Source organism: Echinops telfairi, unplaced genomic scaffold (genome assembly GCF_000313985.2).
Source record: "Echinops telfairi isolate 266 unplaced genomic scaffold, ASM31398v2 ScPeMD7_24;HRSCAF=84, whole genome shotgun sequence".
In the NCBI taxonomy this organism is placed as follows: domain Eukaryota; kingdom Metazoa; phylum Chordata; class Mammalia; order Afrosoricida; family Tenrecidae; genus Echinops; species Echinops telfairi.
The window spans coordinates 7,275,939-7,291,974 of NW_022103921.1; the positions used below are offsets into that span (position 1 = coordinate 7,275,939).

At 40.7% G+C, this 16,036-nt stretch overlaps 1 protein-coding gene across 1 annotated transcript in view; it reads right to left on the minus strand.

The window, feature by feature from the left end:
• Positions 1–208: 208 nt before the first annotated feature.
• Positions 209–16,036, minus strand: part of PPP4R1 (protein phosphatase 4 regulatory subunit 1) — a 63,250-nt gene continuing 47,422 nt past the window's right edge. The window contains exons 13-18 of the mRNA XM_004714097.3: positions 15,343–15,504; positions 12,700–12,800; positions 4,299–4,419; positions 3,047–3,181; positions 2,395–2,536; positions 209–1,347 (exon numbers count right to left, since the gene is read on the minus strand). Coding sequence (XP_004714154.2) covers positions 1,184–1,347; positions 2,395–2,536; positions 3,047–3,181; positions 4,299–4,419; positions 12,700–12,800; positions 15,343–15,504 — 825 coding nt within the window. The 3' untranslated portion in view covers positions 209–1,183. The remainder of the gene's footprint in view (positions 1,348–2,394; positions 2,537–3,046; positions 3,182–4,298; positions 4,420–12,699; positions 12,801–15,342; positions 15,505–16,036) is intronic.

Consider the following 16,036-nt stretch of genomic DNA (forward strand, 5'->3'; position numbering starts at 1 on the left):
GAACCAACCCAAAATCAGTAAGTCCATTTTGTCTTCAGATGATGGTCTGGTCATGGCTCTGACAGGCACCAAGTCCACATCCCCTTCTAGGGGGGTCCCACAGCAGAGAATGGGGGCACAGCACTCACTGGTACCTCTGCTATGTGCAGAGCCAAACACCTGCCCCTGTGAGCACAGACTTAAAAAACAAAAACAAAAAACTACTAAATGACTTAAAGGACAAATATTTTATTTCATCCCCCCATTTTAGGCTAATTCATTAATACAAGTCACCAATGCATTTATTTGCCAACATCTAGAAAACAATCAAAAGTGTATATATCTCTCCATGTAGATCTTATTAATAAAGTTCATTTGGACAAGTAAGAGAACCTGTGCCACAACAGCATGATTAAAGATTGTAGCACTCCCAAGAGTGGTCACAGATACAGTATGTGAAGGAAAAGCTGCACTTCAGAGCCAATCATGATCAAGTTTAAAATATCTGACATATATTATACGTGCTAATAAATTTCCTTTAGCTCATGACCAGCATGGGAAGAAAAATCAGGACAAAGATAGTTCTGTAAATGTATACAGCAATATGCTGTATTTAAGAGTTGAAATCAGGTTCTACTTTAGTGTTAGCATCAAGCCCTTAAGAGAAAAAACAAAGAACAGAAACACTTCCTTTTCTCATTTACACAAGTAAAAAAACTATCCACATGTAGGGCTGGGCTGGGCAGCAGGCCACAGACCCCACACAGGTCCTGGCCTAGGAAAGCATTTAAAGGAACACGGCCGCTTTCTCTCACATCCTGGCTCCTCTTCCTCGGGGCTGTTAGATAAAGCCAGGAAGAAGCAACCACTATCTCTGGGGATCACATCCCTACCGTAATCCACACGCTCTGCCAATTCAAGTTTCATTCAGTGAGGAAGACGGAAGGGTTTAAGGCTTCGGTGATCATTATAATCCTCTGAGAAATCATGTTCCTAAAGTCGAGATAATCGTGTTTGCTGTACTTTCTCTTGACTCGTAAAATCCCTGGTATCAGGTATAGGCAACTTTCACCTGCAATCAAGTCTGGTAAGAAAGCAAGGTCTTTCCTCCTTTCCAAAACGCTGTCCCAGATCACACGGGTCAGAAGCGTCTGTGGAATCTCGGCTCTCCAGTAAGCAGGAAAGACGCTGCGGTTCAAGCTTTCTAGTACGTGGAAGACGCTGTGCTCATGGCGTCCTCGGCAGCCTTGGAGCTGGCAGGGAGGACACTCGCAAAGTACTTGACATCACTGTCACGGTCCATCTGAAGAGCCATGATGGTTTGTTCTACAGCTTCCTGATGGCAGCCGGCAGAATTTAAGAAGTAGTCTGCACATGGGAAGTAACAGACGACAAGTAAAATGAGTTGAACATGTAATCGTTTTAACGAACACAAATACAAAAATTTCTGAGTTGTAAAAGAAATTCTCTATAGGTAAAAACAAGCTATATGGATTAACATCAGTATTCCAAATTGACTTGAGTTAAATTCATTTAAAAAAGCCCAAATACAAGTTAAAAGATCTTAATTATTTTATGAGACATTAAATCGTATGGTTTTCGAAGGGCAGTATTAAACTATTAAATGTATTAAAACACTATACTTTTCTCGGGACTGATGGGTTGAGGAAAAGGAAGAACCCTACCATATACACATACACAAAAGCGACATCTCACGAATCATTTCATTATAATTGCTATTAAAAAAAATATACCTGATTCCAAAGGAAGACACAACATTCATTGATTTTTATTATTGAAGTCTACTACTTCAAAAAATAGTACTTGTGAAACACCTGGGGGTGGTATTACATTACATAAGACCACCTGAATTGTGAGGAGCTCACAAATGGTAGCTAAGCAGACACTTTGGAGTATTTGATTTCTACTGGATAAACAACAGGTAGCCTGGGAGTGTAACTGATTAAATGCCTGACAACAAACCAAAAGGTTGGCTGTTCAAATCCACCAGCTTCCCCCTAGGACAAAGATGTGGCAGTCTGCTTCTATAAAGATTGACAGCCTTGGAGACTGTATGGCGCAGTTATCCTCTGTCCTGGGTCCCCATGAGTTAGAACTGACCCAATGACAATGGTTATGATGAAAAAAGAGGGGGAAAAGCAACACATTTCCCCCCCTCCCCAACAACATGGGCCCTAACACAACACACAGACCTCCTTCCAAAGGTCATGAAGTTATACGGTGATTTACAAAGACAACCCACTACTCATAAACACCTATATATGTATATCTATCTATCTTAAAATATATCCTTTGAGCAGGTTGTCTATGAGCACACATTACTTCTACTCTGATATTTATCTATGAACCTCCCCTCCCCTCCACACACCTTTACTAAGAGAGTCACCTACCTACCTTTTTCTAATAGATTTTGTCGCAACGTTTTTGCAAGCAATACTCTGACATTTGGAACCCTGTCATTTGCCAAGGTGAGCAAATGTGGCATCAGATATATAGCAAACTGGTCCATGGGAAGACAATCATCTTCAATGACAGTCTAGTGAAGAGACAAAGCAAAACAAAAACTGCCTTAGGTTTCTTTGTAAATGTGGCTTATAAAACGGTAAAATACTAAAAAAAGGTCTGAGTAACAACTTATATGCTACAAATTACAGTTACTGCTTTTTAAACGAGCGACTTGGCCACTCAGGCCGCCACCACCGCCACCCCCACACAGGTTTGAAAGTGCTGCGTGAAGGCGAGGAGTTTGTAAAGTCCTGGGTCACGGACACTGAGCACCCTCTAGGGGATGGGGATGGTATGCTGCCAGCTTGATAAAGCGCTCAGCTGCCTGAGGGGGACGGATAAAGGGGCAGGTAGCTCAAGAGGAAGAACCAGACAGATACCCAACTTTGAGGGAACACGCGGTCCTATAAATAGCCAGATGCCAAAGTTCTGTTCCTTCAGGGTAAGAAAGGAGGTGAGAGAGACAGGCAAGAAGTGGGAGAAAAACACTGTTCTAGGAGAAAAACTGGTCAAAGAAGGATGACTGCAGTGCCCAGCTTACCTGACATACAAAGACGAAGGCTTGCCGACCAGACCATTTGGGACATCGACCAAAATTTTCTACAAGTTCATTTATGAGGTCAATTCCAAATGTTGGGAGTGCTGACAGGTATAGTTTCTTCACCATCTCACTAACCTACAAGCATTAAAATGGTGAACTGAGAAATAGCTTCCATTCGATATTATAAAATAGTTTGCTATTCTTTTTTTAAAATCGTTTTTATTAGGGGCTCATACAACTCTTATCACAATCCATACATACATCAATTGTGCAAAGCACATCTGTACATTCATTGCCCTCATCATTCTCAAAACTTATCTGCTCTCCACTTAAGCCCCTGGCATCAGCTCATTTTTTTCCCCTTCCTCCCCGCTGCCCCCTCCCTCATGAACCCTTGATAATTGATAAATTATTATTTTGTCATACCTTGCCCTGTCCTACGTCTCCCTTCACCCACTTTTCTGTTGTCTGCCCCCAGGGAGGAGGTCACATGTAGATCCTTGTAATTCATTCCCTCTTTACAACCCACCCTCCCTCTACCCTCCCAGTATCGCCACTCACACCACTGGTCCTGAAGGGATCATCCGCCCTGGATTCCCTGTGTTTCCAGTTCCTATCTGTACCAGTGTACATCCTCTGGTCTAGCCAAACTTGCAAGGTAGAATTGGGATCATGATAGTGGGGGGGGGGGGGGGAGCATTTAGGAACTAGAGGAAAGTTAGAAAGTTGTATTTTTCATCATTGCTGCATCGCACCCTGACTGGCTCATCTCCTCCCCAAGACCCCTCTGCAAGGGAATCTCCAGTGGCCTACAAATGGGCTTTGGGTCTCCACTCGGCACTCCCCCCTCATTCACTATGGTAAGATTTTTTTGTTCTGATGATACCTGATACCTCTCTTCCCTTCAACACCTTGTGATCGCACAGGCTGGTGTGCTTCTTCCATGTGGGCTTTGATGCTTCTGAGCTAGATGGCCACTTATTTACCTTCAAGCCTTTAAGACCCCAGAAGCTATACCTTTTGATAGCCGGGCACCATCAGTTTTCTTCGCCACATTTGCTTACGCACCCATTTTGTCTTCAGTGATCGTATCATGGAGGTGAGCACACAATGGTATGATTTTTTGGTTCTTTGATGCCTGATAACTGATTCCTTCGGCACCTCGTGATCACACAGGCTGGTGTGCTTCTTCCATGTGGGCTTTGCTGCTTCTGAGCTAGATAGTTTGCTGTTCTTAAGGTATAATACATACCAACTTATAAGAAATCCAACGGACAGAAGATACTTTATCTGCACAGAGATTCAGAGCTATGGGTCTTAAGTAGTCATACACATCTCTTGGGCCGTATAGGTCTAGAAGTAAAATCAGCTGTCTACAAAAATAAATGATAAAAGGAAGAACAAAAAAAGATTAAGAATTTGAAATAACCAGGTCTCTTATGCATAAAATTAATGCTATATTTGTTACTTTAGAGATGTGATTTAAATATTACACAAGTTTACTGGTTATCTCTCCCCCTAATTCCAAATATGTACAACTGGAATATGTAACACTTTTTCCTAATACCTGTGCTAAAAGATTAGATATGAAAAGAGGCTTCTGCGGTTCAGATTTTATGTATATACTTTTCTAATCAGCAGAAAGGATTAGACAAGTAAACCGATATACAAAGGAGCTTCTAAACCTCATGGAAAAATAAAGCTGACTTTTTGAAGCGCCTTAGCATGGTACTATAAGAAATAAGTAACATGCCAGGTCTATCATCAGCAATTAGAGAACAGAGTCAGGGAACAATTAATAGCAGCTATGACGATTATCAGGCATCTGGGGTATGGAATGTGAGATTTGGATGAAATAGGAAAGGGGGAGGGGTGATATCTGCTTCAGAGGGAGAAGCCATTAGGCCACATGGGAAAGATTGTTACCCCATAGTACTCAGCCAATGAGGAATTGGGGGAAGGGGTCTGTTAATCCAGGTAGACTAGTAAAACAAATCCAGGAAGACTCATATGTATATGAGTTTTACATACAAGAGCAATTGAATATTGAGAAAACGTCCCAACCTAGCCCAGATCTAGTCCATAAGTCTGCTATTAGCCCATATGTCTGATATCAATCTATAAAGTCCTCTTCAGACTCACTAAACATATGCAATGATGCCGAGTGAAGGAAGATCACAGGCCAGTGGGTAGAAAGTCTTGAGGATCCAGTGGCAGTGGTAACTGAGCCGGGGTCTCCACGTGGCTCCTTCAGCTCCAGGACTCTAGCGTACCTGCATGTGTCTTGTCAGCAGGAATGTCTCACAGGGAGTGAGAGTGTGTCCCACCCACCTCCAGTGAGCTATTTATCTCTTTAGTGCCTCCACATGAGGTCATCAAGCTGCAACCTGATTGACAGGCTAAACCCCATCCCTTCACTCTAGGTCTCAAATTGACAACAGGTTATGTAACTTCCCCAGGGGCTTGTGAACTAGAGGATAAGATGCTTGCAGAGGGGCTGTGAGGTGCCTCCTGCCTGCCTTTTGCTGATGTGTCTCTGGGCTTAACACCTGATTTTGCAAAATAGAAAAATATATGCCTCGTTCTCACTAAAGTGAGTAGACTGGATTTCTGGAGGGTTTGTCGGTTAAAATCCCATTCTGAGCCCATCGGTAAACTCAGATGGGATAAGGCCATCTGCCCCAGTTTTTGCTCTCAAGAGACCCATCTGAGTATGGCCCAGATCAGGTTTATACGAATCTACCAGCTACCAAGAGGAAACAATATGGTGTCCGGGATTTCAACGTTTCCCACAAATTAGGGGCTGGTCTGGGACATATTCTGCCTGTCTGGAGCAGCCACTTTGGTGGAAAAGGAAACAAATCTTGCCTCAGTTTTGGCAGCCTGTTCCACAAAGCTGGTTTGTCTCCCAGGGGAAGCCAGACAAGACTGGGGCTGTCAAAAGTTAGTGAGCGAGATGGCAACCAGAAAACTCTGTGCACGAGCCAGGGTGAGAAATTTGGACTGTAAGTACTGTCCTGGTGATGGGGCATTTTCAAGGGTTCAGTGTGTGTGATGGAGATGCATCTTGGATACAAGCTGAGCGAGAGTCATGATCTGACAGCTCTGCCCTGCTGAAGGGAAATGGATGGAAAGGGACAGAGCAACTCTCAGATGTGCGGGGCACCTCCAGCACAGGAGGGACGAGTGCACAGGGAAGCTCGGCCACCAACTGGCATGCAGATTCTTCACAGCAAAGAACATGCTGTTTCCTCGGAGCGCTGGTGTGATCCAAGTGGGCAGTATAGAAACTGGTTACGCACAACGGGGAGGGATAAAGGCATGAAAGGGCCAGCTTACAAACTTTACATAGGTGGGGGAATAGGTTCATAGGATTATAGTGTGGTGTTTACATAACTGCAATTGTTAAGCATAGAATATTTGTGTTTTGTTGCTTACAGAATATTATGTTTAAATGAGGCTGGCACATGTTGAATTGTATACATTTTAGTTTTATCCTGTTAGACGCAAATATGATTTTACTATTGTCCTTGTTTTAAAAATTATATATGGCTAAAGGTGTAAAGGTGTCATGTTGACAAGGGGCGGTCGGTGGCAGTTTTCATGTCAACTTGAAAAATAAGTGTGGGAGTGAAATCTAGCCTCCTTGCAGGCGTGGACTTTTCATGAGGATTCTGGTAACCTCTTCCTCCTCGGGGGCGGGACTCACTCTCTCTCTGCTTCACCTTCTTGTTAGACAAGCCACATGGAGCCACACTGAGAGCAAGCCAGAGCCCTGGAGATGCATCCACTGCCATTGGATCCACAAGACTTTCCAACCACCAGCCTGTGATCTTCTTTCTTTGGCCTCACTATATGTACTATGTGAGTCTGAAGAGAAATTTATAGACTAGTATCAGACATGTGGGCTAATAGTGGACTTAAGGGCTTGATCTGGACTGGGTTAGGATGTTTTCTCCATATCCAATTGCTCTTTGATATAAAATACTCTCTTACACATACGAGGGGGTATCCCCCCCAAAAAACGGAAGTGCACTGGGTGGAGAGGAGCTTTCGTAGTATGCATTTCCCCCCCCCCCGTAGACGAGCATCGAGCAACTCACTCTGAGTTAGTGCACCCAGTGGAGTAGCCTGCGAAGGTTCTCCTTGGTCACAGTGAACTTTTATGTAAAAGCAGTTTCACTCAAACCTCGTTTTTTTGTGATGGCCAATTTAAGAGGAAAGTGTGCAGTTGTGAAATTTTATTTCCTACTCTGGAAAAATGCCCCAGAAACAGATGCAATGTTGAACACTGCTTCTAAGTACAGTGCTATGGGAAAAACTCAAGTTTTCTTTCAAAAAAGGTGAATTATCAATTGATGACAAACCTCATTCTGGACATTTGTCAATTTCACAAAAGGAAGAAAATGTTGACTTGTAGTGCATTTGGAGTTCATTCCACCAGCTCAGACTTTAATCAAGCTTTCTACTTAGAGCTTATGAAAAGATTGTGTAATTGTGTGTAATTAAAAAGGCCTGATCTGTGGATGACTGGTTTTGCCACCACGGCAATGCACCTGTTCATGCAGCCATCTCAGTGATCCAGTTTTGGGCAAAAAACAGCATGCCTCTCTTGCCCCATGCACCTTACTCACGTGATCTTGCTCTGTGCAACTTCTTTTTGTTTCCATGAACAAAGAGGGACATGAAAAGACAGTGACTTGAAAATGTAGAAAAAGTGAAGATAAAAACAAGGTAGGTGCTGTTGGCCATCCAAACAAATGAGTTTGAAAAAGGTTTCCAAGAATAGAATTGTAGATTTAACAAATGTATTAACTGTCATAGAGAGTACTCAGAAGGCGATAAACTTTTGTTAAAAAAAAATTTTTTTTAAATACCTATCATTGAGAAAAATTCCAGGGTTTTTGGGGTACTCCCTTGTATGAGTTTCACTAGATTTTGTTTCCCTAGTCTACCCCACTCAGGTATGGGTTTAATAAAGAAATAGGGGAGCTGGAGATTACACTCTTGTAAGTAGAACCGAGAGAACCAGGAGTAGTGATCTGTAGAAAATAGTACCTTATCCTCACTGTGGGGAGAAAGGGCCTATAGTCAGTTATGGAGGGCCTAGGGAGAGAGGGTCTCACAGAACTCTATCATCCTCCAGTTCTCCCAGGTAAGAAAACTGATGGAACACATCGACTGGTCCAAGACCTGAAAGCCGTAAGTTAAACGGTCCATAACCATCACGCAGTAGCTCCCAACCCTTATACTCTCCTCAGCAGAATCCCCAAAGAGCATGAGTGGTTGAAAGATGCGTTCTGGGCGCTCCCCCTTGATCCCGAGAGTAGAGATCTCTTAACGTTCGAGTGGGAGAACCCTCAGACTCCTCGATGCTTTCCCAGCAAGAAAAATGTGTAATATAAAAGCTCCGCCCAACACAATTCCATTTTTTGGGCCCCCCCGTGTACAATCAGAGATGACACAGCTGTCAGACCAACCAGGTTCCCAAAAAACCCAAACCCACTGCCATTGAGTCTATGCTGACTCATAGCGACCGTACAGGACACAGTAAAACTGCTCTGGAGTTTCTGACAGTCGTTGTTCACAGGAGTAGAAAGCTTCCTTTGCCCCGAGGAGCACCTGGTGTTTCCAAACCGCTGGTTATACTGATTGCAGTCCAACACATAACCTCTACACCACTAGGGATCCTTTAGATTAAAGCTTTAAAAATTAGGTTAACTATTTTTAAATATTTTCCTGTCAAAGACAGATAATGTAAGTGAATAATTTCAGCAGACTGAATTTCAGTAAAACCTGTAAGAGTCGAATGAAATTGCTACCAGAGCTGAAAAACTCTGAGAGTGAACACAGCAGAAGAAATTAGTAAACCTTAACATTCTCCAAATCAAGTCAAATCATTACCATTCAATCAACTCCAACCCATAGCACCGCTCCAGAACAGAAAGGCCTGCATTGCCACGGCTGCCTTCTGGAGCTGACTGCCTCATCGTTCGCCCTGCAGTGGCTGATGGCTTTGAACAGTTAGCAGTCAAGCACTTAACAGGTCAAGAGATGATAGCAAGTGCTGTAAAAACAACTATCAAGTGCTCGAACACACATGAACTGGACTCCCGAAAGGAGACCAGTGAAAGAATCCGGTGGCAAAACTATCTGAAGAGAAAGATTAGCCCACGATTTTCCAAAAACAAAAGACATCACACCTCACAGATCTAAGAAGCTCAAAAACCAGCTTAACGCCAGAATAACAATTAACAAGAATAATAATAAACTTTCTAGTCATAGATGCATTATAAACACGCAGCTAAAAAACATTTTAAAGAAAATCTTGAAAGGAGTCAGAATAAAAGGTATTTGAGTATCAATGATAGAAATCATTACAGGTTTGGTTTGTTTGTCTTTTTAAAATCATTTTAATGGGGGCTGTGATAGTTAAGGTTTATTGTGCCAACCTGGCTGATGAACACATGTGCGATTCATTGAAGGGGCAGAGAGCCTCGCCTGTCTGGTCTTGCTTTCTGGTGGTTGGACCAGGGTCAAGCTGCCTTAGCTAGTTCCTTGCTTCAGCTGGCAAGGCTCACTTCCTGCAAGACATCCCTGAGGAGAAGCCACATGGACCTACCCTGATGCATCCCTGGGTACTAGACAAGCTAAGTGGAGACCCCTGGCAGCGCTGAGATGCTGACATGCTCACTGATTCCGCTTTCCTCCTGCATTCGGCATCATTGCATGTGTTTTGTGAGTTTGAGGAGGACTTTTTAGAACGGTATCGGACATATGGGCTGATGTCGGACTTATGGGCTTGGACTGGACTGGGTTGGGATGCTTTCTTAAAGTACACTTACCCTTTATATGAAACTCTCATAAAATATGCGTGTCTATGAATTTTGTTTCTCTAGTTCACCCAGACTAACACAAGGGCTCTTACAGCTCTTATCACAGTCCATCCATACATACATTGTGTCCAGCACATCATTACAGGTTTTTTTGTTACAGGTTGGGCAAGCTGTGTAACTAAATGGAAGACATTGTAATGTTTGGAAAGATTATTAACCTCTAATTATATAACCAGCAAAAGTATCTTTTAAAAATGAAAGTGGATTCTAGAATCCAGATGATATAAAGAACTCATATATCTCAAAACCAAAAAGTCAAACAACAGTTTTAAAATGGGCAAGGTCCCTCATTGGGCCTCCACTCAAGTACGCCCTCAATGCAAGAATACTTTGTTCTATTAGACTGGCATCCCATGATGCTCAACCTTCCCGACACAATTACTGAAGACAAAGCAGGTGCATAAGCAAATTTGGTGAAGAAAGCTGATGGTGTCCGGCTATCAAAAGATATAGCGTCTGGGGTCTTAAAGGCTTGAAGGTAAACAAGCAGCATCTAGCTAAGAAGCAACAAAGCCCACATGGAAGAAGCACACCAGCCTGTGTGATCTCGAGCTGTCGAAGGGATCAGGTATCAGGCATCAAGGAATAAATTATCATATCATTGAGAACGAGGGGCAGTGCGGAGTGGGGACCCAAAGCGCATCTGTAGACAAATGGACATCCCCTTACAGAAGGGGCGCAGGGAGATGAGCCAGTCAGGATGCAGTGTAGCAACGATGAAACATACAACTTCCTCTAGTTCTTAAATGCTTCCTCCTCCTCACTATCATGATCCCAATTCTACTTTACAAATCCAGCTAGACCAGAGAATGTACACTGGTACAGATATGAACTGGAAACACAGGGAATCCAGGACAGATGATCCCCTGGGGACCCGTGGTGAGTGTGGTGATACCAGGAGGGTGGAAGGAAGGTGGGATAGAAAGTGGGAACCATTTATAAGGATATACATATAACCCCCTCCCTGGGTAACGGACAACAGAAAAGTGGGTGAAGGGAGATGTCGGACAGTGTAAGACATGACAAAATAATAATACTTTATAAATTACCAGGGGTTCATGAGGGAGAGGGGAACGGGGAGGGTGGGAGAAAATGAGGAGCTGATACCAAGGGCTCAAGTAGAAAGCAAATGTTTTGAGAATGATGATGGCAACAAACATACAAATGTGCTTGACACAATGGATGTATGTATGGATTGTGGTTAAGAGTTGTATGAGCCTCCAATAAAATGCTTTTTTTAATGGGGAAAGTCCTTATAAAAACAGTTCTCATTAGTCACCAGGGAAATGCATATCAAAACACCAGTAAGAGATCACCTTCATACTTGCTGGGGTGGCTATAATTTACAACTAGAAAAAACAAAACAACAAGTGTTATTGAAGATGTGGAGAAATTGCAATCCTCATTTATTGTTAGTATGAATGTAAAATGGTGGAAAACAGTTTTGGTTGCTCAACAAATTAAACAGAATCCCCATACAACCAAACCAAAACAAATTTAATGCCATCGAACTGATTCGAATTCACAGCAAGTCTACTCAGAGTTTTCGAGTGTATGTCTTTACAGGGGCAGATAGCTTCACGTCTTCCCCAAGGAAAGCTGGTGTGTTTGAACTCTCTCAACCAATGCCTAACCCACAATATCATTAGGACTCCGTGTAACACAGAAACTCCAACCCGAAAGAAGGGAAACCAGGGACTCAGAGACCCATGTTTACAGCAACATTTTCCCCAATAGCCACAATGTTAAAAAGTGACCCAAGTACATCACTCGATATACAGAAAATGTGGTATCCATACCATGGAATAGTATTCAGTCATAAAAAGAAATGAAATCATGGTATATGCTACAACATGGTTGAACCTTGAAAGCATTATGCTCAATAAAAGTAGCCAGACACTAAAGGTCACATATAAGATTTCATGTATGACATATCCAGAATAGGTAAATCTGCAAATCACAGGCCACATGTTGTACGATTTCATATACATGAAATATGCACAATAGGCAAGTCAACAGCTATAGAAAGCATATTTAGTTGTTACCAGGGATTAAGGACAAGGGTAAAAAGAAGAATGATTGCTTAAGGGGAAAAAGTTGCCACCACCACCCCCAACAATTTTATTGGCATAAGTTCATCTATCATACAATTCAACAGTCCAATTACATCAAGAAGAGTTGTACAATGACATTTAGTTTTAGAACACTTTCTTCATTCTTTTACTTATGGTTTTTTTTCCTTTTACTTATTGTTATTAGCGCCCCATTTCCTTCCAACCTCCCGCGATACCCACACAAGAAGCATCAGTGCAGGTACTATGTCTCTAGATTTCCCTATCCTGGATTTCATACAGAGAAAAACAATAAAAACAAACTAACTAAACAAACTCTCTAGCTTCCCAATGCATGCTGGATCCGCTCCCTGGTCAGAGGGGGTTCCCCAGGGCACGTCCCCAAGTTTTTCTGTTGAGGTAACGTGGAACGAGATGGTCACAATAGTTGTTAGACTGTGAACACACTACCTATCACGAGTGATTGATTGTATGTTATGTATATCAAAGGGCTCTGAAACATTTGTGGACAAATTGAGTGAACAGTTAATGGAAGTTAATGAACCTTTTGAAGCCCTTTCATCTCTCCCTCTCACACACACGATTGCCAGCAGATCCATTTTACAGCATACAAATCCCAAATGAGTAAAAATGAAATAAATGCAAACCCTTCTAAAGCATAATCTAGTACATTGTTGAAACTTACTCAGCCAGTTCAGCTCGAAAGCGCCAATTTCTGCTATTATCTGTCACCAAAAACTCCTGAAGCTGATAGAGATATTCTCTTCTTTTGTCAACATGAAGAAGCTACGTAATAAAATAAAAATATTTACCACAATTATATACATTTTTTATTATACTGCTAGTAAATAAAAGTAATATAGTCATTCTATTTGAAAAATGGAGAAATGGAGTACCTGCACCTCATGATTTGAAATTGGTACTAAATTAATTTCCCCTGAATAATTCCTATTTACACTGCGCATAATCTCCTTTTGAGATCTTTGTCTCTTGAGACTGTTCACGGCCCTCACTGAACGCTACTGTGCATAGCTGTGCATAGTTTCACTATTCACTCACTACATTCTTCTGCCACTCTTGTTACCGTCTGTTTTTAGTTCTGGTGAAACTATACTCAGCAATACATACTCCCATTCTTTGCTTCCGGATAGAAAACCAATCACTTTCTTCAGATTAGGCCAACATTCTCATTTCTCCTTTAGTTTTTCACTTCCATTCTTTAACCCTCTTGCTCCACAACCTTGCTCACCTATACTTTAAAATAGCTGTTGACCTTTTTGTTATAGCAATCTATCCAGATAAATCCTGGTAGGAGAAAAATGAAGATCAGAACTCAAATTCTTAAAAAGGTCCAAACTTACTGAAGGACATTCTAAGACTATTATGTTCAGATACTCTAACACATACACCAAAGTTAGCCTTAGAGCGGCAACCTTTTAGCCAAAAAACAGATGTGCTCATAAAACAAAGACTAGCAGCCTGTAAGTAATGAGTTATTTTAAAAGATCATTTTTAGGAGACCAAAGGTTCAGAAATTACTCTCAGACAAAGTTGAAATGGGAATAGGAAAACCAGAGGCCTCTGCAAGGCACAACCAGAAAAATAATGAACGGGGATGACTCATGCAGCGCCACTAAATAATCTACACAGGAACTTTACACAGGCACTGGGTTCAGAGTGCGAGCTTTTGCCTTAAGCACGCAAAAAGTGATTTTTAAAATGAACTATATTATGCCAAATAATTTTGTCATTCCATGAAATCATGGACTCTGTGAAGAGATTATGCTCTTTCATTGTTATGTAGGCTTAATAAATGATACTTTGCCAGGACATATGTGTTCAAAAAATGTTTGAGTGAAATACATAAAAATAAATTTTATTCTGAAAATTTTAAATTAGGTTTATAATCAATATGGGAGGAAAATCCAAAACCTAAATATCAAATCACATAAGTGAAAAAATCTGATTTTCACTTAGCAAAAAGCTGTTTTCCACTTCATGGCAAATGCTGTAAAAGAGAAAGTACTGGGAAAAATCTTGAACATTGATGTTGGAATTACTGTTGGTGAAATAATTCTGAAACGAATTTCATTTTATCATATAATTGAACAAATAAGTAAATATATTGATCTTGTTAGAAGCAGGGTTTTTACTTTATGAGAAAAGCAGTAGTATTGCATTAGAGGTGAAGATACAGATACAAAGTCAGTAATTTAAAACATTAAAATCTCTCAACCTCTGTCCATTAAAAAGTCCTAAAAAACCCAGTAGAAACGAGGACATTTAGTGCCCAGAGCTTGTTTTTCAAATATTGTTCGCCGCTAAAAAATATCAGGGGTCCTTCTCAGAATAGAGAACAGAGGACAGAAATTTCTCTATGACATTTTAATAATATGTTAATGCTCTTTAGCACAATTTACTTCTTAGTAGGATTATAACTACTTTTGTAATTCAAAATTAAAGAATTAATTTTAAGGCTAATATTTAAGAAAACATAGTATGCCAAGATGAAATAATATGCTAAAAATCAGGGCTGTTCACGTTGGAAATCAGTGATTGCCATATGAATAGAATGAAGATGAAAGGTAAATCTTCAGATCCCTATAATAGCATATAAAGTCTCTAAGCTTAATGTTCATAATACTTTTTAGCATATATCATTCATGAACTTCAAAAATAAAATCTAACTATTATCCACCATAAGTTAAAAATGTCATTAGTGCACCTAATTTTACGTTAGGAGTCCTGGTGGTGTAGTGGTTATGCATTGGGCTGTGATCCACATGGTTGGCAGTTCGAAACCACCAGCAGCTCCAGAGAAAGATGGGCTTTCTACTCCTGTAAACGGTTACAGTATCGAAAGCCCAGAAGGGGCTGCTATGAGTCAGCATTGACTCTATGGCTGTGAGAATTTAAAGTTACAAATTAACATGACTCAAGCAAATGATCAGATTGAAACTATTTCTTCTTTGAAGTCACATCACAACATCAACTCAGTTATAATTTCTTATGCTAAAAACAAAAATGTTGCCATAGACTCTCTTCCAATTCTACGGGACAGAGTAGAAATGTCCTCTAAAAGGACTCTCTCTTCCAGAGAGCGACTGATGGGTTCAGCAGTAGTGCTTCACCACGAGTTCCACCAGGACCCCTCTTCTTACACAGAACTTAAGAGCCAAGTGCGTAACCACCGCTGCTACCGGGCTTCCTTCTTTTCTTACACAGAGCTTCAGAAGTCATGCTATGTTGGTGATAACAGAAAATAAAAATGTCAGTTTCAGTATAGAATATTAGTGTGTTTTTATGCAAGAACAAGTAAGTAAATTACCTTTAGAAAATCATGCAAATGTTTCAGGACACCTATTCTAACTTCGTCGAGGTCTTTTAAAAATCCATTAAAAATTGGAACTAGATCTGCAGCTGTCAGCTGATCTCCAAGAATAACTGCAAGCTCGTGGATAGAAAATGCTAAAGTTCTTCGAACTTTCCACTGGAGAAATAAAAATAAGTACATTAGCAGTCTAAACACACAGTGTATTTTAACCTTTAGACTATATATGAGAGTTTTTATTTAAATGATAATAAAAATTCAATCAGAATAAAATACTAGCAATAGTAAATATGAAATTTGGAATGTCTATTATGTATCAAAAACTGTGATAGAAAATTTTAAAGCCCTGCATAGTATATGCATTTTTTTTTAACTCAATAAACTATTTTATTATTTTTATTATTAGTTGGGATTTAACACAAATAACATATAATTCCCAATTTCAATCACATCAAGTAGAATGTACAATTGCTTCCACAATCAGTTTCTAAGCCTTCTTTTTGTACTCAATTAAAAAAAATATATAGTTCTTTATATATATCTTTTTTTTTAATTTACAAGAGTCTTTATTCAGCTATAGCTGGGTGGCAAGGAAGCTAAAAGCCCTTCCCTAAACTGCAGCTGCCAGGAGAAGTGACTAGCCAGCTTATAAAGGCAAAGACCACAGCGTCCATTTATCAGGGGCCTTCTT